Here is a 25,719-nt window from a genome sequence, read left to right as displayed (position 1 = left end):
GGGGCAAACCAAGAATGGGCAACTTGGAAGTCCCTGAACAGACTTAGAAGGGGAGTGGGCAGATCTAAAGACAACTTGGCAAGGTGGCACTACCTGGAGGAATCCTCCACCTTGTGTGACTGTGGAGCAGAACAAACAACTCCGACTATGTATGCTTGCCCACAATGTTTTGCCTCATGTACAGAATTGTTTAAAGCTATGGACAATGCAAATGCTGTTTCCCACTTTTGGTCTAAAACTATTTAGCTGCATGTGATTCCTTTATTTTATATTTTTTATGTTTATGTTTAGCCTGCAGAAGAGAAGGCTGAGAGGAGATATGATAACCATGTATAAATATGTGAGGGGAAGTCATAGGGAGGAGGGAGAAAGATTGTTTTCTGCTGCCCTGCAGACTAGGACACGGAACAATGGCTTCAAACTACAGGAAAGGAGATTCCACCTGAACATCAGGAAGAACTTCCTCACTGTGAGAGCTGTTTGGCAGTGGAACACTCTGCTCCGGAGTGTAGTGGATTTTTTTTTTTTTTTGGAGGCTGGATGGCCGCCAGGGGTGCTTTGAATGCAATTTTCTTGCTTTGTGGCAGACTGAGGTTGGACTGGATGGCCTATGAGGTCTCTTCCAACTCTATGATTCTATGCTTTTCCTAAAAAAAATTACCAATATCCTGAGAAGTTGCTGCTAACTGTGAGAAATAAGGTCGAACACTGCGAAAGCCATCTACTGCATGACTATCAGCCTCCTCCCACTAAACTCAAATCAAGGAAAAGCTTCATGAGAACCACCACTCCTCTTGATGTTCCCCCAGCAACAGCAAGAGTGTCCCTCTGGGCAGCTAAGCCAGGCAATTCCAACTGGATGTCCCCCCATGAGGGTCTTCCTCCTGGGGCAAACCAAGAATGGGCAACTTGGAAGTCCCTGAACAGACTTAGAAGGGGAGTGGGCAGATCTAAAGACAACTTGGCAAGGTGGCACTACCTGGAGGAATCCTCCACCTTGTGTGACTGTGGAGCAGAACAAACAACTCCGACTATGTATGCTTGCCCACAATGTTTTGCCTCATGTACGGAATTGTTTAAAGCTATGGACAACGCAAATGCTGTTTCCCACTTTTGGTCTAAAACTATTTAGCTGCATGTGATTCCTTTATTTCATCACTTTTAAACTTATTTATTATGCAATGCTTTTGACATGAAATAAATAAAACCAATATCCCTTGGAAAATCTTAATTGTTTTCTTTTCTGTAGAAAAGATCAAGGTTGAGGAATGTTGCTTTAAAGCAGAAGAGCAATACTAAGTGGGGAAAACCTTATTCCTCCGTTTGAATGGATTAAAATTGCTAATTACATTTCAACCACAACATTCCAAGCTCACAAGCAACGAGATGGTCTGCAAATTATCATTCAGGTTTTGCTAGGAATTTAACATGGGAATTAATGGAGGCAGCCCTGGTAACTGTTGATCATGTCCTCCATTCCTTTAGATCTTAGCAAGCAGACTTAGTGCAAAATTATTCCATTAATATCAAAACATAGAGAATAAACTCAGAATTCTAAACACAACTTTTCTTCAAGATAAACTAGATTAATTCTCAGATATTTTAAGAAACACAATGTGTCTTGGGAGATTGAATACACACACACATACACACACTGATAGATTTTCTATTATTTATATGTTATAAATAGGATATGAAACATTAACAGTAACCAGTAAACAAGAATGGCCAGAAAACATTTTATCAGTTATGCTTTATTAGATATTTCACAAAAGAAAACCCAGTCCCACATACATAGAATTACATGATACAAAGGGGAGTTAGTCATTAATCGAACCCATTACCACACTTCTCATCAAACTTCTCAATGAAATGCATTTTAACCCTGAATATATATGAAAGGAAATATATGCAGTAACCAATATGCATGAATGGATAAAAAACTGAAATATCATTGATTTAGCTCAAAATATTACCATTTACACTTAATTAAATATTTTATCATAGAAAATTGGTCAGGTTATTATTTTCCCCAAAATCCATGGCTTTTTAACTCAGTGTTTGTATGACAAAGATTCATGCCCCCACGCACCCCCTCTGACAAGGGAACTTGCCATGACCCCCATTTCTTCAGTGTGGGTTGACAATGAAAAAAGTAGGCTTGTATTTCAACTGCAGCTCTTTCCTCATTCTGGTTTTAATCTGCTGTGAGTTGCCTGATACAAGGTGTGACTTGTATCTGAAGCTCTTTCCCATTCCAAGTATTTAAATGGTCTCTCTCCTATATGAGTTTTCTGATGAAAAATAAGACTTGTCTTTTGACTGAAGCTCTTCTCACATTCCAGATATTGAAATGGCTTTACTCACGTGTGAGTTGCCTGATGACTAATAAGGTTTCCCTTCTGGCTGAAGCTCTTTTCACACTGCAAGCATTTAAATGGCTTCTCTCCTGTGTGAGTTGCCTGATGGCAAACAAGGTGTGAATTCCGACTGAAGCTCTTTCCACACTCTGGGCATTCAAATGGCTTCTCTCCTGTGTGAGTTGCCTGATGACGAATGAGGATGTGCTTGTCACTGAAGCTCTTTTCACACTGCAAGCATTTAAACTGCTTCTCTCCTGTGTGAGTTGCCTGATGACTAATAAGGATGTGCTTGCGACTAAAGCTCTTTTCACACTGCAAGCATTGAAATGGCTTCTCTCCTGTGTGCGTTGCCTGATGAGTAATAAGGTTTGCCTTTTGACTGAAGCTCTTTTCACACTGCAAGCATTTAAACGGCTTCTCTCCTGTGTGAATTGCCTGGTGACAAACAAGGTGCGAGTTCCGACTGAAGCTCTTTCCACACTCCAAACATTCAAATAGCTTCAATTCTTTGTGAGTTTTCTGATGATAAACAAGACTTCCCTTGTGACTGTAGCTCTTTTCACATTGCAAGCATTTATATGGTCTCTCTGCTGTGTGAGTTGCCTGATGATGAACAAGGCCTAACTTCCGAGAGAAACTTTTTCCACACTCCAAACATTTAAACGGCTTTTCTCCTGTATGAATTGCCTGATGACGAACAAGGTGTGCCTTCTGACAGAAGTTCTTTCCACATTCCAAGCATTTGAATGATTTCTCTCCTGTGTGAGTTGCCCGATGACGAATAAGAAGGTTCATGTGACGGAAGCTCTTTCCACACGCCAAGCATTTAAATGGTTTATCCCATGTATAAGTTTCTTCAGAGGAGAGTGCTTCCTTACTATTGAAATTAATTCCATCTTCCAAATATTTAAATTGTGTCTCCTCTGTTTACATGGTTTGAGAACAAGGAAAGTGTGGCCATGTGTTGAAAAGAAAAGATTATATTAGATTAAAGTCAAAAAAGTATATATATTACAAAATGCATTTAGTTGAGACATCCCTTTTCCACAACCCTTTCCAGCACAGGAAGTTAAGAGAAAAACTCTAAATATTATACCTATATATATAAGCCTCAAAGTAAATCATAACTCTACCAGGGCTGTGGAAAATAGAGCTGTTTTCTTTAGCCCTGGTTTCTCTGGAATCCCCTGCATTTCTGGCACAAGAAAGTTAAAAACTCTTGATCTGCCCAATGCCACAAAGGTAGGTGAATGTAACTTCATGGCATCAGAACAAACAGCCAAATTAATTTTAGAAGCCAGAATAAAGTTGCCATTTTAAAAAGGATTAAATGAAGCTGCACAGATCTTGAGTTTTGACATTTTGTCACTCCTTATTGTCACTCCCTGCATGATCCAGTTTGCAACTTGGGCCACTCAAAAAAGTCTTTTGGATTTGGCTTTATTACCCAGATCTCTACATCTCAAGAAAAAAAGAAGCTAATGGCGGTTTTGACTAACACCCTTCCTTTCCTTCCAATCTCACTCCACGTCTCCAACGTCCTTATCACTTTTTCCCCATGAGAAAAGTTAGTCCATTCAGCTGCTCTCAAATCGTTCCACCGACACCCCTGGCTGACCCTGAGTTGTCACGGAGAGGCTTTATGGTGACTTCCTGAACAGCAGAAATCAGATCCTGACATATTATTAAATGTCATTTCTCCCGTTTTTAACCCTCAAGTCATTTTTTTTAAAAGCACTCCAACTTTTTATTTTCTTTACTTCAGAACTAGTAGTGGCAGGAGGCAAAACCTTTTTTATACTGTCAGCTTCACAAGCATGGACTGGCATTTATTACTTTTTGTGTATGGGAAAATCTAGATATATGTAAGTCAAAGTGTGTATGTGTGGACTGCAAAGGCTCCTAAATGGCTTGATCGACCTACACCAAACTTGATACATACCACTCCTCTTGGGGCTTTGGCCTTAAAGATGAAAATGGGTTTATATATAGAGGGAGAAAGGGGGTGCATGCATGTTGATTCACTTTTCTTCAAATGCCTGGAGCGTTCGGTCCTGCTCTCTCCTGGAGGCTAATAAGAGCACGAATGGGAGGAAACCTAACTAATTTTCACTATAGAGTCGAAGGGGCCAAACTGAGGCCATCCAACTTTGGACAAAAATATATTACACCTCACTGGAAAAGATAATAATGTTCTGCAAAGTGGAAAGCAGCAGCAGAAGAGAAATACTGAATTGCAGTGGGTTGATCTACTCAAATAAACCTGTGTATGCAACAAATTGCTTTGGTAACGTTGGTTGATGGCCGACAAAGGGACCCAGACAGAAGTGTAAAATGTGTCCCTATTGATTCCCCTGAACATTTCAGCAGTTCTCAATATCATCAACAATGATATCCTACTGAGTTGCCTTCCTAGATAGGAACTGGATGCATTTTACAGTGCCTCTGTTCCTTCCTGAAGAGGCAAACCCAGAAAAGTGCTGTTTGATCCCTTGCCCATTGCCTGTGGGATCTGTTTTGTCCCCTATGTAATTAACAGATATGGGAAAGCTCATCCAGAGTTTAGAGTGCGATGCCATTCATCTGCAGATGACACTTAAGCTCTACTCCTCCTTTCCAACTAAACCAATGTCTTTTACCAGTAATGGGCTGGAGGGGGGCAAAATGAAACTTAATCTGGATAGAGGTGCTACTGGTTGGTCAGAAGGAAGATAAAGGAAGAGAGATTCAGCCTGTGATGGATGGGTTTACTTTTCCACTGAAGACACAGGTTGTACTTTTGCAATGTGCTTTACATTGGGCTACCCTTGAAGAAAGTTCAGAAACTCCCTTTGTTCCAAAATATGGCAACCTGATTGGTTACAGGAACATCCGGAACTGAACTTGTTGCACCTATCCTAAAATCACTCCACTGGTTGCCAATTAGTTTCCGGGCAAAGTACAAAGTATTGGAGTTTTGACCTTTACAGTCCTATATGGTTTGGATCTAGGTTACCTACAGAAATGCCTTCTCCCATACAATCAGCCCCAAACACTTAGGTCCTCTGGAGGGTGTCTGCTCCAGCCTGCCAGAAACCGACTGGCAACCGCCATCCAGAGGGCCTTTTCATCGGCCACCCCAAGAATGTGGAACGACCTGTCAGTAGAGCTCCGGCAGCTAAATCAGCTGGTCAAATTTAAGACACAAGTGAAGACCTATCTCTTCCAGCAGGCCTACTCAGACTGTTCTAGTTATGAATTTTAAGTTTCAACTCGATGTCTAACTTTTGTGTATTTTAATATGTATTTTATGGAAATATGTTTAAATATGTGTATTTTGTGGAGTGTTTTTAAAGTATGATGTGTTTTGATTATGTGTTTTAGCAATGTTGTAACCCATCTCGAGCTGTATGGAGAGGCGAGTAATAATAATAATAATAATAATAATAATAATAATAATTTGCTGCCATGGCTCCACTGGCTGCTAATGTTTCCAGACACAATTCAAATTGCTGGTTATGACCTATGAAGACCTAAATGGCTCAGATCCAGGCTGTTTGATTGACAAGCATGGTTGGTGGAAAATAACCACTGCCTAGAATTCATCTAATTAGGCAACTCCACCCAAGTGCCAATTGTCTTCATGGCTGGCCCCTATATGGATTTGGAATGAGCTTACTTTCTATGGCTTCAGAGGAAGATCTAAAACACTGGATACTTTTTGGAACTTGTATACCGATTTGGTTAACTAAAAGCATAATGGAGCTTTACCCAGAGTTGTTACAATCCCTAAATTCTCTTCCATGATCTGTTGGTGCAAGGCTTTTTGGTTCAGATCCAAGAGGGCCCACTCGTCCTCTGAGAAATCCACAGACACATCTTCAAACGTCACCTGAAGCGGAAAAAAATGTTATCTGCAAGGAGAAAATGCCATCCAATTAAAAAAAACAGGCTACTTGTGATTTATGACTTTGAATAACACATTCATTGAAAATATCTTGGATTGAAGGAATGTAGAAAAGAGAAGTTCATTTAGAGGCAGGACAATAGTCAAGGGACAAAGAGACCCGGCTTCCCCTCCCCTCCCCTCCAGAGATCCTGCTACCTACCTGATCTGGTCCCACAGAATCTCTTCTTAGGAAAGAATTGCGAAAAGTTGTGCTACTATCGCTTGGCCATGTTTCACTGCCTGTGAAAGAGAGGAAAGACATCAGGGAGAGTGAGATTGGTCCCTTTTCCAGGCTGCGCCACAGTTACTTCCCTCAGAAGTCTGTCACTCTTGCTCCATAGCCCTTTTAAAAATTCCGTCCTTGGAACTGGGTCCCAGGTCTTTAATATGGACTATTTTGTTTTACGGGGGTGTTCCGACCTAATCCCAGGAAATGTAGAGGGTTGACTGCATTTATTTCTGTATTTGTACCAATGTAGCCAAGAGCACATTTACCACCATAAACATCCAGAGAGAAGCAAAGGAATCGAGTAACTTTGAAAGTGGCACAAATAAGTATCGTGGGGAAATGTCTCCTGTCAACAGTATTCTTAAGCTCCCAGGCTCCCCCCTTTTCCCAATTCACACAACTCAGACATTTCAGGTCTAATCAAGAGGATTTGAACAAGCAAGCAAGCAAGCAAGCAAGCAAGGACCACAACCATCCCTTACCAGCTATGATATATTCTCCTTCTCCAATATGGACGAGCCAAATGTGCGAAAGAGACTCCTCCACCTGACTGGTCTCATCTGCAAAAGAGTCCTGCACCTGAACAAGCAGCACAAATCACAAAGAAAAAGAAAGATTAGAAAGGGAGGGAAGGCTCCTCTTTCTGTTCCAGACCGCTTGGATTATGGTTGGGACTCAATACTTCTTTATTTTGTAGAAGAGTCCATCCTTCCGTGATTTTGGTGTGGGAATTCTGCCTTCCTTTGGGCATTGCACTCTGCTTCAGGACTCAATCTGAAAGGGCTACTGCTGAGATGAAGGAAGTATTTTATGTAATCCTGGGGTTGCAATTTGGGGCTGCCCTTGGGTTTATGGATTAAGTAACCTAAGTCTGTATATCTGTGCTTTCAGTGCCTGTCGAGTTATCTCTATCTGTGTATAACATACAGTTTCTTAGGGAAAGAATATTCAGAAGTCGTTCAGCCAGTCGCTTCCTCTGATATACACACCACTGGAATTCTCAATACATTCCTTTTACTCTTCAAAGTTCACCATCCTATGACTTAAGATCATTACCCCTGGTTACAACACCCAAGGGAATGGAGATGACTGCCCCCCCCCCCCCCCCCGTGAGAGCCCTTGGGGGATGCAAAAGGGGGAGTCACGGCACTCCAAGTCTCTTTTCCAGGGTGAACACACCTGGGTCCCCATTTTTTAATGCTTTGAACTCCTTCAAACTTGTTTCAATTATTTTTAAAGTTAGCTACCCAAAACCGGATGCGATTATCCCGGCCTGAGGAGTTCAGAAGAGTTTTACATTATCCTTCAAAACAATTATTCTTGGTTCCTTGAAACTACAATATGAACCTCTCTCTCTCTTTCTCTCTCTCACCTGGGGCTTCTCCCTCTTCCTCTCCTCTTCCTGACTCAGGAGGAATCCTTCAGCCAAAGCCACGGCCTGGGAACTGGTCTCTGCCCCACATTCCCTCACCCAGCGCTCCATCTCCGCAGGAAGGACGGCCAGGAACTGCTCCAGGAGCACCAGGTCCAGCATCTCCGCCTTTGTATGTTCCTCAGGCTTCAACCACAGGCGGCAGAGAGAGTGGAGGCGGCTGCAAACCTCTCGGGGCCCCAAGGCCTCCTCATAGCGGAAATGTCGGAAGTCCTGGCACTGAAGATCTGAGTGGAGGACGCTGCTCTCCTGGTCTTTCCCCCAAGGGTCCTCCCGCAATGCTCTGTTGTTCTCTGCCTCAACAGCAGCAGAAAATACTTTCAACTGGGCGGCAGCTGGCTCTTGCCCTTCCATCTTTGTTCTGCGCTTCTAGGTTGCCTCAAACTGGATGAAGATGTGTCTACCTCATCTCTCAGATGATATTCAAAGAGGGAGGACTGGGAGAACTGGTGGGGCCTGCAAACAAAACAAGACATCGATCGGGAGGAAGCTCCTCGGCATGGAAGATGGAGCAACAGCACCCCATGTTCGGACTCGAGCACAGCCTCCAAGATACCGAAAATAAAATGGGGAAAACTGCCTTTACTGCTGTTTGTGTTGTCTTTGTTTATAGTATAATCGACATTGAATGTTTGCTGTATGTGTGTTCTGTAAGCCACCCTGTGTCCCCTTCGTGTTGAGAAGGGCAGGGTATAAATACTGCAAATAAATAAATAAATAAGCTCATGTGAATAGTGAATTGAAAACCTGGATGTTCCGGAGCGCGTTTGAGTGAATAAGCCCATCAGACATGTAATCTGTTTACAAATCCATACGGTACTTTATCATTGTTCCTCACTCTAAATGTTTTAGCACTTTAATTGGAACCGTTCCCTTGTTCTTCCCCTACTCGCCCTGATTTTACCTATGGACCTTTCGGAGCTCTTGCACTAGTCACCCTCTGTTGTATGTAACAACTGATGCTCAGGCTTTTAAAGTAACTGTTATATTATATTGCTTATACCTTTTGTTATACTGTCTTAAATTACTGTTTTAATTACTGTTGTATGTAATGCTATGTTGTTGTTTTTGTGCTTGTCTCTGTGTTAGCCGCTCTGAGATCCTTCGGGGAGATGGAGGCAGGATATAAGAATAATGTTATTTTTTATTATTATTATAGTGCCAAGGAACGGTAACATTTTGCCATGGATGTTGAATTGCTGACTGGATCTGGAGAGAAAGGATTTGGGGAAGGGGATCCTCTCCTTCCCAAATACTAAAACCATCACTCCATGGCTTGGTCCTTCCTTGGCTCCTTCTGCCTCCTCCTTGGTGAATCCCTCCCCATCCTTTCCTAGGCAGGTCCCCTGGGGGTGGGCAGTGGGGCCTCTGCAGCCTCTCCCACCCACTTAAGGGCCCCACAGCTCCCACGGAAGGCCTTCCGCTGCCTGAGGCCGAGGGGCTGCTCTTCCCGACCCCCGCAGTGGAGGCTGGGAAGGAGGAGGAGGCAGGGAGGGAGGGAGGAAGAAGAGGGTTGTTGTATGTTTTCCGGGCTGTATGGCCATGTTCCAGAAGTATTCTCTCCTGACATTTCGCCCACATCTATGGCAAGCATCCTCAGAGGTTTTGAGGTATGGAGAAACTAAGCAAGGAAGCTTTATATATATCTGTGGCAAGTCCAGGGTGAGAGAAGAATTCTTGTCAGTAGGAGACCAGTGTGAATGTTGTAGTTAATCACTTAAATTAGCATTGAATAGCTTCATCTCCTGACTTCTTCCTGCCTGGGGGCATCCTTTGTTCAGAGTGGTTAGCTGCCCCTGGTTGATTCATGTCTGGAACTCCTCTGTTTTCAGAGAGTTGTGCACAAAGAATCTGCGAACCTCACCTCCTCCAAGGTGAACTAAACCACCTAAACTGTGCTCTACAGGCCAATGGATACTCCACCATGGACATCAGAAGAGATGTGAGGCCAAAAACAAACCAGGAGAGTAAAGACAAAGATCCACCCAGAAGAAGAGTCTCTCTCATGGCGTCCCCTCCCCCGCCTGCCTTCAGGAAGCCCCACTGCTCTCTCTCCCCCTCTCTCTCTTTCGCCCAAGAGATTCTGCTGCCTGAGGCCTAGCTTTTTCCTCATGAGAGAGACCGGGGAGTTGAGCTGAGGCTGAGAAGGCCACGCCCTCCCCTGAAGGCGGAGGAGGAGGCGGGGAAGCCGAGGCGTCTCTCCCATGGCCCCCCTCCAGGCCCCGTCCCTTCAGGCCTCACTCCTCTCTCTGTGTGTGTCGCCCAAGAGACTTCGCTGCCTGAGGCCGAGGCCAAGAGGGAGCTTCTTCCCCGCGAGAGAGACAGAGGGACCTGCAGACTGAAGCCCCCCCTCCCCGCCTCTCTCTCCGGGACAGAAGACGGACGCGGCCTACCTGCAGCTCCTTCCCTCAGAGGAATAACTCCCTTCCGGAAGCGGAACTCCTCCCCCCCCTCGGAGGACGAAGAAAGCCGCTTCCGTTGCCGCTCTAGGAAGGGACGCGCTCACCCCTGACCGGAAAGGACGGGGCTCTGTCTGTGGAGAGTCGTCCATTCCTTCCTCCATCCGCAGGGAGAGGCCTACGGAGGCCGGGAGGGACCTTCAGCCCTGCTCCTTCGCAGGCGCAGCCACGGGCGCCCTCCCGGTCCTGGCCCAGAGTGAGTGGCTCCTCGGTCGTGGGCTGGAGGGGGAAACACGGGCTGGGGCGGAACCAGGCGAGGCCTGGTCGGGGTCAGAAGGCACGGGCCTGCCTGCCTGCCTCCCGTTTGGGGAATCCCGGACCCGGCCTTGGACTCAAGGATCTGGGATGGGCTGGAGGGCCTTGGCCTGCTTCCACCCATTGCTTGAGGCGCTGCATCTGCCCACGTACATACCTTAGTCACGTTCTGTTCGAATTAACCTCATTTATTCATCTTGTCAGAAGCGAACCGAGATTACAGTTGTAACCTATCTAAAAACTTGGCATTAGACTAAATGTTCTTTGACCAGTGCCTGGCCACGTGGAGTGCCTCTGGTGTTGCTACAAGAAGGTCCTCCATAGTGCATGGAGACTGCATTGTAATAAGGGGTCTGTGGTTTGCTCTTCTCCGCACTCGCATGACGTGGACTCCGCTTTGTGGCCCCATTTCGTAAGGTTGGCTCTGCATCTCGTGGTGCCAGAGCTCAGTCTGTTCGGTGCCTTCCAAGTTGCCCAGCCTTCTGTGTGCCCAGGAGGAAGTCGCTCATTCGGTATCAGCCACTCTTGGAGGTCTTGGGTTTTAGCCTGCCACTTTTGGACTCTCGCTTGCTGAGGACTCCGCAGTTCCCTCCTTTTTTTCGTGTCAGGAGCAACCGGAGTTGCTTCTGGAGTGAGAGATTTGGCCGTCTGCAAGGATGTTGCCCACGGGACACCCGGATGTTTTGATGTTTTACCATCCTTGTGGGAGGCTTCTCTCATGTCCCCGCATGGAGCTGGAGCTGATAGAGGGAGCTCATCCGCGCTCTCCCCGGGTGAGATTCGAACCTGGCAGCCTTCAGGTCAGCAACCCAACCTTCAAGTCACAAGGCTTTAGTCCCCTAGGCCACCGGAGGCTCCAAGTTCCCTCCTCATTCCCCCCTTCCAAACTTTGCCTCCCCTTTCCTGTTTCTCCCCCTCCCCACTTGCCCTAAAAGCTTTTTTTTTTTTTTTGCTCACTTCCCTTGCGGCTTTTTCCTCACTGTCCTCACTTCCCAGATCCTTTCCCCTCAGTGGTTAGGTTTCCATTGTTGTTATTATTGTGATTATTATTATTGTTGCAAAGACTGGCCATCTGTGGTGAGTGGTTTGATTGTGTCTTTCCTGCATGGCAGAAGGTGGTTGGATTGGATGCCCCCTAGTGTCTTCCACTGATATAGGTAAAGGTAAAGGTTTCCTCTGACGTTAAGTCGAGTCGTGTCCGACTCTGGGGGTTGGTGCTCATCTCCATTTCTAAGCCGAAGAGCTGGCGTTGTCCATAGACACCTCCAAGGTCACGTGGCCAGCATGACTGCATGGAGCGCCGTTACCTTCCCACTGGAGCCATACCTATTGATTACTCACATTGGCATGTTTTCGAACTGCTAGGTTGACAGGAGCTGGGACTAACAGCGGACGCTCATTCCGCTCCTGGGATTTGAACCTGGGACCTTTTGTTCTGCAAGTTCAGCAGCTCAGCGCTTTAACACACTGTGCCACCAGGGGCCCCACTGCTAGGTTTATGTTGGTCAAAAACTTTACTGATCCCCCATGACCAGCAAAACATACTGGAGGTCTTTGGGGGAAATTCACAGTGATTTGGGGGGAGTTGTAGCTCACCTACATCCAGAGAAAACTGTGAACCCAAACACGATGGATCTGGATCAAACTTGGCACACATACCTGATATGCCAAAGTTTGATTCCTGGAGGGGTTTGGGGGGAACTGACCTTCCTTTCTGGGAGTTGTAGTTAACCCACAACCAGAGAAACTGTGACTTCCATCGATGATGGACTGGGTCCAGACTTGACACACAGAATCTGCATGACCACTGGAGGGGTTTGAGGGGCCTGACTCAACATAGTGGGAGTTGTAGTTTACCCTCCAGCCAGAGAGCACACTGAACCCCACCAATAATGCATCTAGAACAAACTTGTCTATCATAGCAAACTTTAAGTGCTGATGGAGTTTCTGGGGGTTCACCTGGCATAATGTCAGTTGTAGTGCATCCACAACCTTATGCATTTTGTACAATTAAAACATTGACTTTTTCAAATAACCCAGGCAACACAATGTACCCAAGCTAGTATGATATATAATATAAGGAGTCGTGGTGGCACAATGGGTTAAATCTTGTCCTAAAGACCTAAAGACCTGAAGGTTGGCAGTTCGAATCTGTGAGATGGAGAGAGCTCCTGTCTGTCAGCCCCAACTTCCCATGCTGGGACATGAGAGAAGCCTCCCATAAAATGGTAAAACATCCGGGCATCTCCTGGGCAATGTCCTTACAGATGGCCAATTCTCTCACACCAGAAGCCACTTGCAGTATCTTCCCAAGCCACTTCTGACATTATATATGTCAGAGCACGCGGTTTGGATAAACACACATGCAGCGGAAGATCAATGAAGAATCACTGGAACCAATAAAGAGGCTGAAGCCTATCTGGCTATCTACAAAAGGTTTACTAACAAACGGAAAACTCTCAAGATGATATATACAGACAGAGAGCAGAGGGCAGAGAGAGAACAGATAACACAAGGAGCTATTTATAACCACCTCTGCTGTCTGATGTAATACACAGTTAACTCTTTACACACTCGCATAGTGGACAGCAGACAGTGCATGATGCAATCTCCAGCTCACATTGCAACACTATAACTCAATTACATTTAAACAACTCTATATACAATCATTCCCACTTCAACAATTCCCCCTCTTTAAATGTAATTTAGTCATCACAGTTATATACACAGCTCAAACACATTTCAATCATCTTCTTTTACATTCATAACATTGTTACACTCTGAATGTCTAACTTTGTAACTGAGGTTAAACAAACATATACAAAACTTCTTCTTACATGTATGGGGAACACTTTCACAAGTTTACAATTCATTACACACAATCACCCACAACTATAGACTCATTCTTCAACAATTACAAATCTACCTCTACTAACAAAATCTTTTGCCACAGGTGTTTTATGAAACTTCGTTGGATCACATGCATATTGTACTAAAGCATATCTCTTCTTCTCTACACTAACATGACTCAAATTTACCTCTTCTTTAGCTTCTTGTTTCACCTGTGTGTCTACACCTTTATTACTAGATCTTCTTCTTGTTCCTTGTTTCTTAGGTGTACCTTGACTTACTTTCTTTGGTGTTGTGCATTCTGATTTCACTGACTCAATTACATTCTTAGATGTTTCTTCACTTTCTACATTGACTTTAGCTCGCTGAAAACCATGTAACTTTTCTACATTGGAATGTATGTTATTCCAATCTCTGGGTCTTTCAAAATAAGCCATCTTTGACAATTTCACTTTGGTAGGTGTCTCTAAGAACTTGTAAGACTTTTTACTGTACCCAATGAATGTCATTTCTTTGTATTTTTCTTTCTTATTTGCTCTCACTGGCTGGGATGACTCAATTTTCTAGTTGCTTCTGATAAGTCTGCAAAGAAATATGCATAACCGAATCTGCTCATTCTTTCTACAATAAGCATCATATATTTTGATCCACCAGTACTTTTCTCAAAAGGACACTCAATATGTACATGTGCCTTCTCAAACATGCCATCCACACTTATTTTAGACCTCTTGTAAAACTTTACAGGCTCTTTCTTCACTTCATTATATATGGCACAATCTAAATCATAGTTACATGACTCCATTTTGTAATTAGGGCACAAATTAAGAGTCTTCCTTAATATTTCCATGCTAGCATGACCCATCACTCGGTGGAATAAATGTAGACAACGATCATGTTGAATTTGACCACCTACACACATAATTTCTACATTTTCTCCATCAATGCTGTTCACTTTTTCAAACATTTCATACATTCTGTTTCTTTTTACTCCTTTGCCAACCAATTTTCCTTCCCTATCACGAATATAGCAATAAATTCCTTTAAAAAACACTTTAAACTGTTGATCAGTCAATGTGGCTACACTTAACAATTTGTTAAGTGTAGCCACTTCCTTCTCACAGCTCACAGCTCAGCTCACCACTCAGCTCCCGGGCCTCTGGCTCCACACAGACTGGTCAGTATACTGGGTACACTGGAAACTAGTCTGGTTCTGGCACAGTTGCAGGTTCTGGAGTAGGCTCTGGTGCTGATCCAGCTGGTCCCTCTGGTCCCCTTCTGGATTCTTCTGAACACTGGCGCAGTTCTGGGCCCATAACCACTGTCAGAGCGCGCGGTTTGGATAAACACACATGCAGCGGAAGATCAACGAAGAATCACTGGCACCAATAAAGAGGCTGAAGCCTATTTGGCTATCTACAAAAGGTTTACTAACAAACGGAAAACTCTCAAGACGATATATACAGACAGAGAGCAGAGGGCAGAGAGAGAACAGATAACACAAGGAGCTATTTATAACCACCTCTGCTGTCTGATGCAATACACAGTTAACTCTTTACACACTTGCATAGTGGACAGCAGACAGTGCATGATGCAATCTCCAGCTCACATTGCAACACTATAACTCAATTACATTTAAACAACTCTATATACAATCATTCCCACTTCGGACTCCATAAGAAAATGTTGCTTCAAAAAGGGCTCAGCGGCTGAAAAAGTTTGAGAGCCTTTCATCTAGGCACTCCTTTTGATGCAGCCCAACACCCCATTGGCTTTTTAAATGCTGCATCACACTGTTGGCTCATGTTTAATTTGTTGTCTACAAAAACTCCAAAATCTTTTTCACATGTACTGTTGTTGTGCCAGGTGTCACCCATTCTGTATCTTTGCATTTCACTTCTGAAAGAGCTGGGCATGTTTAGCCTGCAGAAGCGAAGGCTGAGAGGAGACATGATGGCCATATATAAATATGTGAAGAGATGTACCACAAATTAAATCTAATCTGCTTAGTGTAGCTACATTGACTGACCATCAGTATAGAGTGTCTTTCAAAGGGATCTACTGTTATGTCCATGATAGGGAAGGAAAATTAGTAGGTAAAGGAGTGAAGTGAAATACGATGTATGAAATGTTTAACGAAGTGAATAGTATTGATGAGGAAAATGTTGAAATCGTGTGTAGGTAGTCAGAAACAACATGATAGCTGTTTACACTTGTTCCACCGTGTCATGGGTCATGCTAACATGGAGATTTTGAAGAACACACTCAATCTGTATCCAGACTATAAAACTGAGTCATGCTTTTATGACCTAGATTGTGCCATTTGTAAAGAAGTGAAGAAGAGGCCTATAAAATTTTACAAAAGATCAAAGATAAAGGTAACTAATTTGTTTGAAAAGGCACATGTACATATTGAAGGCCCTTATGAGGAAAGTGCTGGTGGGTCTAGGTACATGGTGTTGTTTGTGGAAAAATTAGGCAGGTTTGGATATGTGTGTTTCTTGAAGGATGTGTCTGAGGCAACTGGGAAACTGTCTAAGTGGCTGAGTTTGATTGAAAATGTCTATGGAAAGAAATTGGGTACGCTCATAATTGACAAAGGTGCAGAAGTTTACAGTAATGAGATTAAGCAACTATTGAGATCTAAGAACATTGAATGTATGGAAATTGGACAATTTAAAAATGAGGAAGGGATTGCAGAGAAGAGAATGCAAGTTTTGAGTGAAATGGAAACATGTATGTTAAAAGATTTCCAATAATTATTGGTCTGAAGTACTACATACCTGCAATTACCTAACCAATAGGTTGTGGAATGAATGTATACAGGATATACCATTTCGGAAAATGTATAATTATGTTCCAAATTTCAAGTTCTTAAGGATATTTGGTCAGAAAGCTAATGTACTTATTTCGGCAAAAGAGAGAACTCAAAAGAGTCAAAGACATAGAGAAATGACATTCATTGGATATAGCAAAAGGTCTTTTTGGATACACCCAAGACAGTGAAACTGTCTAGAATCGCTTATTTTGAGAGACCTAAAGACTGGAAAGAAATTCATTCTAATACAGAACAGTTGCATGGTTTCTAGAGGGCTGGAGACATTGTTTTGAATGAAGAGAGTAAAGAGACATCTAGTGATGTAAGTGAGCAACAGCAATTAGTCAAATTATAGAGTGTAACACCGAAGAAGGTTGCATCAGAAAAGGAGAACTTAAGTACACCTGAGAAACAGGAAATGAGTATACAGAAGAAGGCAAATAATAAAACGCCCAAAAGTAAAGTAACAACTAAGCAAATAAAACAGGAGGTAACAGAAGATGTACAGTTAGGACATGCAAGTGCAGAAAAGAAGGAAGTAAAGAGATATGCTCTTGTGCCTTATTGTCCAATCTAGGGAAGTTTCACAAATCTCCTGTTGGAGCTAACTACACTGATAATGGTGAATATGTAATTTGTGAAATGTAATTGTGTTATTCATAAAGTGTAGCAGTAAGATCTTGAAGAAATGAATCTGCAGAAGAGATTTGTGTTTGTGGATAGTAGTTTGTAAAGTCATGAGATATTCCCTGTGTATATTTATTATTTATTTGTAATTTGTGTTATGCCTGGGATTGCAACCTGATTGCATCATCTGAAGTGTGTGGATGTTGAAAGAGTTAATCAGTGATGAACTGTGGTGACCCTGTGAGTGTCTGGAAAGGAGGGAGGGTCCAGATATAGGAGTGAGTTCCTTTCTCTTGCATCATGTTTGGATCAGATCAGTTCAGTTCGGTTTGTGGTGGTGTTATTATCGTCTGCCTAGTCTGTCTGTGCTGTATTTACTACTCAGTAAAGCTGTGTGTCTTGCTTTTACTGACGTCTCCCAGTATAAGTTCTTCTATGCTCCAGAGCTTCCATGCTCCAAAAGCTTTGTCACAACGCTGACAGTGGAAAGATGTCTTCCTGGCCCCGCCTTCTTCACTGTGGTCCAGAATGGCAGTTAGACCTGGGGGGGGGGGGGGGGGAGTGCTCCCATCTGATGGTAAAGGAGACATGGTGGAAAGATGTCTTCCTGGCCCCGCCTTCTTCATTCTGCTCCAGAATGGCAGTTAATTAATACAGTAGAGTCTCACTTATCCAAGCCTCTGGATAATCCAAGCCATTTTTGTAGTCAATGTTTTCAATATATTGTGATATTTTGGTGGTAAATTTGTAAATACAGTAATTACAACATAACATTACTGCGTATTGAACTACTTTTTCTGTCAAATTTGTTGTATAACATGAAGTTTTAGTGCTTAATTTCTAAAATCATTACCTAATTTGATGTTTAATAGGCTTTTCCTTAACCCTTCCTTATTATCCAAGATATTTGCTTATCCAAGCTTCTGTCGGCCCGTTTAGCTTGGATAAGTGAGACTCTACTGTACATATATTAATGACAGTTAATACATTAATATATGTATTAATCCATATGGCAAATGCACCTGTGGCCATCACTGCGCCTCTGGATCACTGCAGTGCCCACCAGGGGGCAGTAGCGCCCACTTTGGGAATCACTGCTTTAGACCTTAGAAAATAGACTCAGTGCAAAATGATTCCATGTATGTCATAACATACAGAAAAGACTCAGAATTTGAAACACGTCTTTTCTTCAGATTAAACTATATTAATTCTCAGTTACATATTATAAGAAAAACCATGTGTTTTTTGAGATTGACTACACACACGTAATAGATTATCTATTATTTATATGTTATAGATAGGACAATAAAATATTCACAATAACCAGTATGCATGAATTGATAGAAATCAATTTATCAGTTATACTTTATTAGATATTTCATAAAAGAAAACCCAGTGCCATGAATTACATGAAACACAGGGCTATTAGTCATTAATCGAACCCATTCCCACACTTCCCATCAAACATGTCAATTAAATGGATATTTAACCCTGAAAATACATGACAGGAAATAGGTGCAGTAACAATGAATGGATAAAAAAACAGAAATATCCTTCTTTTGGTTCTCAAAATATGATCACTTATGCTTAATGAGATATTTCATGAAAGAAAATTGGTCAGGTTATTATTTTCCCCAAAAGCCACAGCTTTTTAACTCAACGTTTCTATGACAAAGATCCATGCCCCCTCTCACATAAAACAAAGGAACTTGCCTTTTCCCCATTTCTTCTGTGTGGCTTCCCAATTTAAAAAGAAGGCTTGTATTTCAACGGCAGCTCTTTCCACACTCTGGTTTTCTCCGCTGTGAGTTGCTTGATGACAAACAAGGTCTGATTTCCGACTGAAGCTCCTTCCGCATTCTGAGCATTTAAATGGCTTCTTTCTTGTGTGAGTTACATGATGATGAATAAAGTTTCTCTTGTGATTGAAGCTCCTTCAACATTCTGAACATTTAAATGGTCTCTCTCCTGTGTGAATTGACTGATGACAAACAAGGACTGATTTCTGGCAGAAGCTCTTTCCACACTGAACGATTCAATGGCCTTTCTCCTGTGTGTGTTGACTGATGACGAACAAAGTGTGATTTCTGACTGGAGCTCTTTCCACACTACAAGAATTTAAATGCTCTTTCTCCTGTGTGAATTGACTGATGATGAACAAGGTCTGATTTCTGACTGAAGCTCTTTCCACACTCTGGGCATTTAAACTCTCTCTCTCCAGTGTCAGTTGACTGATGATGAATAAGGTTTCTGTTGTGACTGAAGCTCTTTTCACACTGCAAATATTGAAATGGCTTTACTCCTGTGTGAGTTGACTGATGACTAATAAGGCTTCTCTCTTCACTGAAGCTCTTTTCACACTGCAAGCATTTAAATGGCATTACTCCTGTGTGAGTTGCCTGATGACGAATAAGGACATGCTTGCGACTAAAGCTCTTTTCACATTGCAAGCACTGAAATGGCTTTACTCCTGTGTGAGTTGCTTGATGACTAATAAGGATTTTCTTTTGACTGAAGCTTTTTTCACACTGCAAGCATTTAAATGGCTTTACTCCTGTGTGAATTGCCTGATGGTTAACAAGGCTTCCCTTTTGACTAAAGCACTTTTCACACTGCAAGCATTTAAATGGCTTCTCTCCTGTATGAGTTACCTGATGACGAATAAGGACGTGCTTGTGACTGAAGCTCATTTCGCACTGCAAACATTTAAATGGCTTTACTCCTGTGTGAGTTGCCTGATGACTAAGAAGGTGTCCCTTTTGACTGAAGCTCTTTTCACACTGCAAACATTTAAATGGCTTCTCTCCTGTGTGAGTTGCTTGATGACTAATAAGGTTTCTCTTGTGACTGAAGCTCTTTTCACACTGCAAACATGTAAATGGCTTCTCTCCTGTGTGAGTTGCCTGATGACCAATAAGGACGTGCTTGTGACTGAAGGTCCTTTCACACTGCAAGCATTTAAATGGTTTATCGCTTGTGTGAGTTTCTTGAGAAAAGGTGACCACTTCCTCCCTATTGAAATTCATTTCATCTTCCAAATATTCAAATGGTGTCTCCTCTATTGGCATGCCTTGAGAACATGGGAAATGTGACCATGTGTTGAAAAGAAAAGGTTATATTAAAGTTAAAAAGTATACAAATAACAAAAGTGCATTTTGTCAAGACAGCCCTTTCCCACAGCCCTATCCAACACTGGCTGTTAAGAGAAAAACATCTGTTTTGTTTTTACTATAAATATTATACCAGGATATAAGTCTCAAAGTAAATTATAATGCAGCCAGGGATGAGGAAAATAGAGCTGTTTTCTTTAGCCCTGGTTTCTCTGGCGTCCCCTGTACTTCTGGTAAAAATCCTTGATCTGCCTTATGCCACAAACGTAGGTGAATTTAACCTTATGGCATCAGGCAGCAGAACAAACATCAGCATTCAGATTAGAATCCAGAATAAAGTTGCCATTTTTAAAAGGACTGAATGAAAATGCACAAAACTGGAATTTGACATTCTGTCTGTTTTTTCCTTCCTTATAATGTGTCCTCGAAGAATTATTCCCCATGATAGACCCCGTTCTAAAGGAATATTTATTTATCTTGCACTTTACCCTGCTCCTGTATTGAAAATTCTCGCAGAAAACATTTCAGCACCTGTCCAGGCACTTTATAAAGAGTCCCATAATTGTACATACTGGCACTTTGTCCTGACCACCTCCTCCCCATTTTAACCATTAGTGGTGGTGTTGCCGTATGTCATTTTATCATTTTATTTTATTATGACTGAGTTAAATTGTTTTATTGTGTTTTAATCTGCTTTATTTTGATGCTGTTTTATATGCTTTTAATCTTGTCATGTTTTGTCTTTGGGCTTGGCCCCATGTTTGCCGCCCCGAGTCTATTATTATTATTATTATTATTATTATTATTATTATTATTATTATTGATTAAATGTTATTTCACCCATTTCAATCCCTGAGTCCTTTTTAAAAGAAACTCCTACTGTTGATTTTCTTAACTTCAGAATTGGAACGGACGTGAGGCAAACCCTACTTAATATCGTTAGCTTCACAAGCGTGGACTGGTATTTACTGTTTTCCTTTTTTGTGTATGAAGAAATCAATATATACACGAATCAAAGTGTGTATGTATCAATTGCAAAGGCTCCTAAATGTCTTGATAGAACTGGATCAAACTTGGTACATATACCCTTCATGGACCAACATAGTATACTGGCTACATTTTTTTTAAAAGCCACTCCTCTGGGAGCTTTGGCCCCAAAGACTAAAATAGGTGTATATATAGAGGGAGAAAGGGGGTGCATGCATGTTGATTCATGTCTCTTCAATGCTTGGAGTGTTCAACCCCGGTCTCTCCTGGAGGCTACACACAGCAAACCTGACTAAGCAACTGAATTCTCACTAGAGAGTCGAAGGGGCCAAACGAAGGCCATCCTAGTTTGGACATCAACATGGAATATTGCACCTCACTGGAAAAAATAATAATGTTCTACAAAGTGGAAAGCAGCAGGAAAAGAGAAAGGCTGAATTACAGTGGTTTGAGCCACTCAAAGAAACCTGCTTATGTGACAGACTGCTTTGGTAACATTGGTTGACAGCCTACAAACACAGAGAGATGTGGAGAATGTATCCCTATTGATTCCAATGAAAATTTCAGCATTCTTAATACCATCAACGATGGTATCCTTTGCAGATGGGAATTGGAGACATTTTACTTGTAAACTGATTTTGTTAACTACAAGCATAATGGAGCTTTACCCAGAGATGACACAATCCCCAAATTCTCCTCCATGATTTGCTGGTGGAAGGCTTTTTGGCTCGGATCCAAGAGGGCCCACTCTTCCTCTGAGAAATCCACAGACACATCTTCAAAAGTCACCTGAAGATAAAGAAATGTTATCTGCAAGGAGAAAATGCCAACTACATCAGAAAAAAACCAGGCCATTTGTGATTTACGTCTTTGCATAATTCATTCATTGAAAACATCTTGGATTGAAGGAATGTAGAAGAAAGACATTCATTTAGAGGCAGGGCAATATTCAAGGGACAAGCAGACTTGGATTCCCCTCCCTTCTTAGGGATCTTGCTGCCTACCTGATCTGGTCCCGCAGAATCGCTTCTTAGGAAAGTATCATGGAAAGTTGTGCTACTATCAATTCCCCATGTTTCACTGCCTGTGAGAGAGAGGAAAGACATCAGGGAGGGTGAGACCGGAACTTTTTCCAGGCTGCCCCACAGTTCCTTCCCTCGGAAGCTTGCCACTCTCCCATTGCCCTATGGCCCTCTTTGAAACTCCCTCCTTAGATTTGGGTCTTTAATGTGGACTATTTTATTTTACGGGGGTAGTGTGACATAATCTAAGGAAATGTAGAGGGTTGACTGTATTAGTTTCTGTATTTGTGCCAATGTAGCCAAGAGCACATTCACCACCATAAACATCCAGAGAGATGCAAAGGAATCAAGTAACTTTGAAAGTGGCACAAATAAGTATTGTAGGGAACTGTCTCCTGTCAGCAGCATTCTTAAGCTCCCAGGCTCCCCCTTGTTCCCAATTCACACAACTCAGACATTTCAGGTCTACTCAAGAGGAGTTGAGCAAGCAAGCAAGAAAGGTGTCAGGATCCCCAATCCTTGACATCTCTGCTCAGCTGACAAAGAACAGATGCCAGCCATAAAGCAGGCCGGCCATAAAACATCAATTACACTCTGGTATGTGAGAGTCCCTATATATATGGCTCAAAAGAAGGTTCTGGTATTCGGTACAATAAAACTTGTTGGAATCTACCCGCGTGTGTCTTGGTGCTTTCTTTGGAAGACGGACCCACAGCACAACTGGGAGAAGAGAACCTGACAAAAGGCCACCAGCATCCCTTACCAGCTATGATATATTCTCCTCCTCCAATATGGACGAGCCAAATGCGCGAAAGGGACTCCTCCACCTGACTGGTCTCATCTGCAAAAGAGTCCTGCACCTGAACAAAAACAGCAAAGAACACAGACACAAAAATAAAGATTAGAAAAAGGAGGGAGGGCTCTCTTTCTGTTCCAGACCACTTGGATTATGGTTGGGACCCAAGACTTCTTTATTCGGTAAAAGAATCCATCTTTCTGTGATTTTGGTGTGGGAATTCTGCCTTTGTTTTGGCATTGCATTCTCTTCAGGACTCGATCTGAAGGGAAAGGGCTACTGCTGAGATGAAAGAAGTACTTTATGTAATCCTGGGGTTGCAATTTGGGGATACCGTAGAGGGGTTCTTGGGCTGAGTAACCTAAGTCTGTGGCTATGTGCTTTCAGTGCCTGTCGAGTTATCTCTATCTGTGAATAACATATAGTTTCTTAGGGAAAGAATATTCAGAAGGGGTTCCATCAGTTGCTTCTTCTTAAATACACACCACTGGAATTCTCAGTACGTTCCTTTTAATCTTCCAAGTTTACCATCCTATGACTTAAGATTATTACCCCTGGTTATACCACCCAAGGGAATGGAAATGACTGCCCCCTCCTCTCCATGAGAGCCCTTAGGGGATGCAAAGGGGGCAGTCGTGGCACTCCAAGTCTCTTTTTCAGGGTGAACAAACTTGGGTCCTCCTTTCCTAATGCTTCTGTGAACTTGTTCCAACTTGTTTCTGTTATTCTTAAAGTTAGTTTTCCAGAACGGAATCCTTCAAAACAATTATTCTTGGTTCCTTGAAACAACAAGATGAATCCCTCTCTCTCTCGCTCTCTCACTCACCTGTGGCTTCTCCCTCTTCCTCTCCTCTTCCTGACTCAGGAGGAATCCTTCAGCCAAAGCCACCGCCTGGGAACTGGTCTCTGCCCCACATTCCCTCACCCAGCGCTCCATCTCCGCAGGAAGGACGGCCAGGAACTGCTCCAGGAGCACCAGGTCCAGCATCTCCGCCTTGGAGTGTCGCTCAGGCTTCAGCCACAGGTGGCAGAGAGAGTGGAGGCGGCTGCAAACCTCCCGGGGCCCCAAGGCCTCCTCATAGCGGAAATGCCTGAAGCGCTGGCCTTGAAGGTCGGAATGGAGGATGCTGCTCTCCTGGTCTTTCCTCCAAGAGTCCTCCCAGAATGCTGTATTGTTCTCTGCCTCAACAGCAGAAGGAAATACTTCTAACTGGGTGGCAGCTGGCTCCCGCCCTTCCATTCTTCTTCTGCACTTCTAGGCTGCCTCCAAACTAGATGAAGATATGTCCACCTCTCAAATGACATTCAAAGTTGAAAATCTGGGAGAATTGGTGGGGCCTGCAAACAAAACAAGATGAATGAGCTCATGGGAATACACTTGGAACAGCGTTTCTGAACTTAGGGCTTGGGACCTCAGAGGGGGTTCCCAAGGGGGGTTCAGCGGGGTCGCCAAAGACCAGTATTTTTTGTTGGTCATGGGGGTTCTTTGTGGGAAATTTGGCGCAATTCGATCGTTGGTGGGTTTCAAGGAGCCTTCAATTGTAGGTGAGCTATAAATCCCAGCAACTAGAACTCCCAAATGTCAAGGTCTAGTTTCAAACTACATCAGTGTTCAAATTTGGGCATATTGAGTATTTGTGCCATGTTTGGTTCAGATCCATCATTGTTTGAGTCCACAGTGCTCTCTGGGTGTAGGTGAACTACAACTCCAAAACTCAATGTCCACCAAACCCTTCCAGTATTTCCTGTTGGTCATGGGAGTTCTGTGTGTTCAATTCCATCATTGGAGTTTCAAATGCTCTTTGATTGTAGGTGAACTATAAATCCCAGCAACTACAACTTCCAAATGAAAAAATCATTCAGCCCCCCAACCCCACCAGTATTCAAATTTGGACGTATCGGGTATTTGTGCCAAATCTGATCCAGTGAATGAAAACACATCCTGCATTTCAGAGATTTACATTACAATTCATAACAGTAGCAAAATGACAGTTATGAAATAGCAAGGAAAATAATGTCATGGATGGAAGTCACCATAACATGAGGAACTGTATTAAGGGGTCGTGTCGTCAGGAAGGTTGAGCACCACTGCTCTTGAGGAAGGACCACCTTTTGCCATGGATGTTGAATGAATGGCTGGCTTCTGGATCTGGAGAGAATGGATTCAAAGCCCTGCAAGCAAAAATCAAGACTGAATGAGTTCATGTAAATATTCTCAAGATGGCAATGAATGATGAATTAATGACTGGCTTCTTGATTTAAAGATAAATGATTCAGGGGATGTGTTGTTGAAAGCTTTCATGGCCGGGATCACAGGGTTGTTGTCTGTTTTCTGGGCTGTGTGGCCGTGTATTCTCTCCTGACGTTTAGCCCACATCTATGGCAGTCATCCCCAGAGGTTGTGAGGTATGGAGAAACTAAGCAAGGAAGGTTTATATATCTGTGGAAGTTCCTGGGTGGGGGGAAGAACTCTTGTCTGTTGGAGGCCAGTGTGAATGTTGTAATTAATCACCTTTGTTAGTATTAAATGAACTCTGAACAAAGTATTCCCCCAGGCCAGGATGCGAGGCTGGGAAGGCCATTTAATGCTATCAAAGGTGATTAATTGCAACATTCACACTGGCTTCCAACCTATATATAACCCTTCCTTGCTTAGTTTTTTTCAATATACCTCACAGCCTCTGAGGATGCCTGCCATAGATGTGGGCGAAACGTCAGGAGAGAATACTTCTAAAACATGGCCACACAACCCTGTTTCGGGGGGAACCTCTCCTTGCCAAAAACCAAAACCGTCACCCGGGTTCTTTTCCCTGGCTTCGTCCATCCTTTGCTCTCTCTGTCTCTCC

General features: G+C 43.0%; 2 protein-coding genes across 2 annotated transcripts; both read right to left on the bottom strand.

Annotated features, from left to right (window-relative positions):
- Nucleotides 1-1,734: 1,734 nt before the first annotated feature.
- On the bottom strand, nucleotides 1,735-10,429 carry LOC103280126 (zinc finger and SCAN domain-containing protein 2). Its single transcript, XM_062973294.1, has 6 exons — nucleotides 10,346-10,429; nucleotides 7,893-8,408; nucleotides 7,003-7,099; nucleotides 6,452-6,531; nucleotides 6,114-6,234; nucleotides 1,735-3,286 (listed from the first exon to the last, which is right to left on the bottom strand). Exons 2-6 carry the CDS (start codon nucleotides 8,304-8,306, stop codon nucleotides 2,364-2,366), a joined length of 1,635 nt encoding a protein of 544 aa, XP_062829364.1. The 5' UTR covers nucleotides 8,307-8,408; nucleotides 10,346-10,429; the 3' UTR covers nucleotides 1,735-2,363.
- Nucleotides 10,430-13,086: 2,657 nt separating this feature from the next.
- On the bottom strand, nucleotides 13,087-24,113 carry LOC134296991 (zinc finger protein OZF-like). The gene is made up of 5 exons (XM_062973293.1): nucleotides 23,700-24,113; nucleotides 22,841-22,937; nucleotides 22,060-22,139; nucleotides 21,724-21,844; nucleotides 13,087-20,028 (listed from the first exon to the last, which is right to left on the bottom strand). The coding sequence occupies exons 1-5, from the start codon at nucleotides 24,111-24,113 to the stop codon at nucleotides 19,067-19,069; spliced, it is 1,674 nt and encodes a 557-aa protein (XP_062829363.1). The 3' UTR covers nucleotides 13,087-19,066.
- Between the last annotated feature and the right edge of the window lie 1,606 nt (nucleotides 24,114-25,719).

This window comes from Anolis carolinensis, chromosome 2, assembly GCF_035594765.1.
Source record: "Anolis carolinensis isolate JA03-04 chromosome 2, rAnoCar3.1.pri, whole genome shotgun sequence".
Lineage (NCBI taxonomy): Eukaryota > Metazoa > Chordata > Lepidosauria > Squamata > Dactyloidae > Anolis > Anolis carolinensis.
Note: the sequence above shows the minus strand (reverse complement) of the source record. Positions and strands in the feature narration are given on the sequence as shown.

Bases quoted from the DNA above. Each gene is read 5' to 3' on its own strand.
- LOC103280126 (XM_062973294.1), bottom strand. From the start codon at position 8,306: ATGGAAGGGCAAGAGCCAGCTGCCGCCCAGTTGAAAGTATTTTCTGCT. The intron at 6,235-6,451 runs GTAGGTAGCAGG...TTTCCGCTTCAG, and splicing joins ATTCTGTGGGACCAGATCAG to GTGACGTTTGAAGATGTGTC. The intron at 3,287-6,113 runs GTAAAGCTCCAT...CCATGTAAACAG, and splicing joins AGGGATTGTAACAACTCTGG to AGGAGACACAATTTAAATAT.
- LOC134296991 (XM_062973293.1), bottom strand. From the start codon at position 24,113: ATGGAAGGGCGGGAGCCAGCTGCCACCCAGTTAGAAGTATTTCCTTCT. The intron at 22,938-23,699 runs GTGAGTGAGAGA...GTTTTTGTTCAG, and splicing joins GGAAGAGGGAGAAGCCACAG to GTGCAGGACTCTTTTGCAGA. The intron at 22,140-22,840 runs GTAAGGGATGCT...TCTCTCTCACAG, and splicing joins AGGAGAATATATCATAGCTG to GCAGTGAAACATGGGGAATT.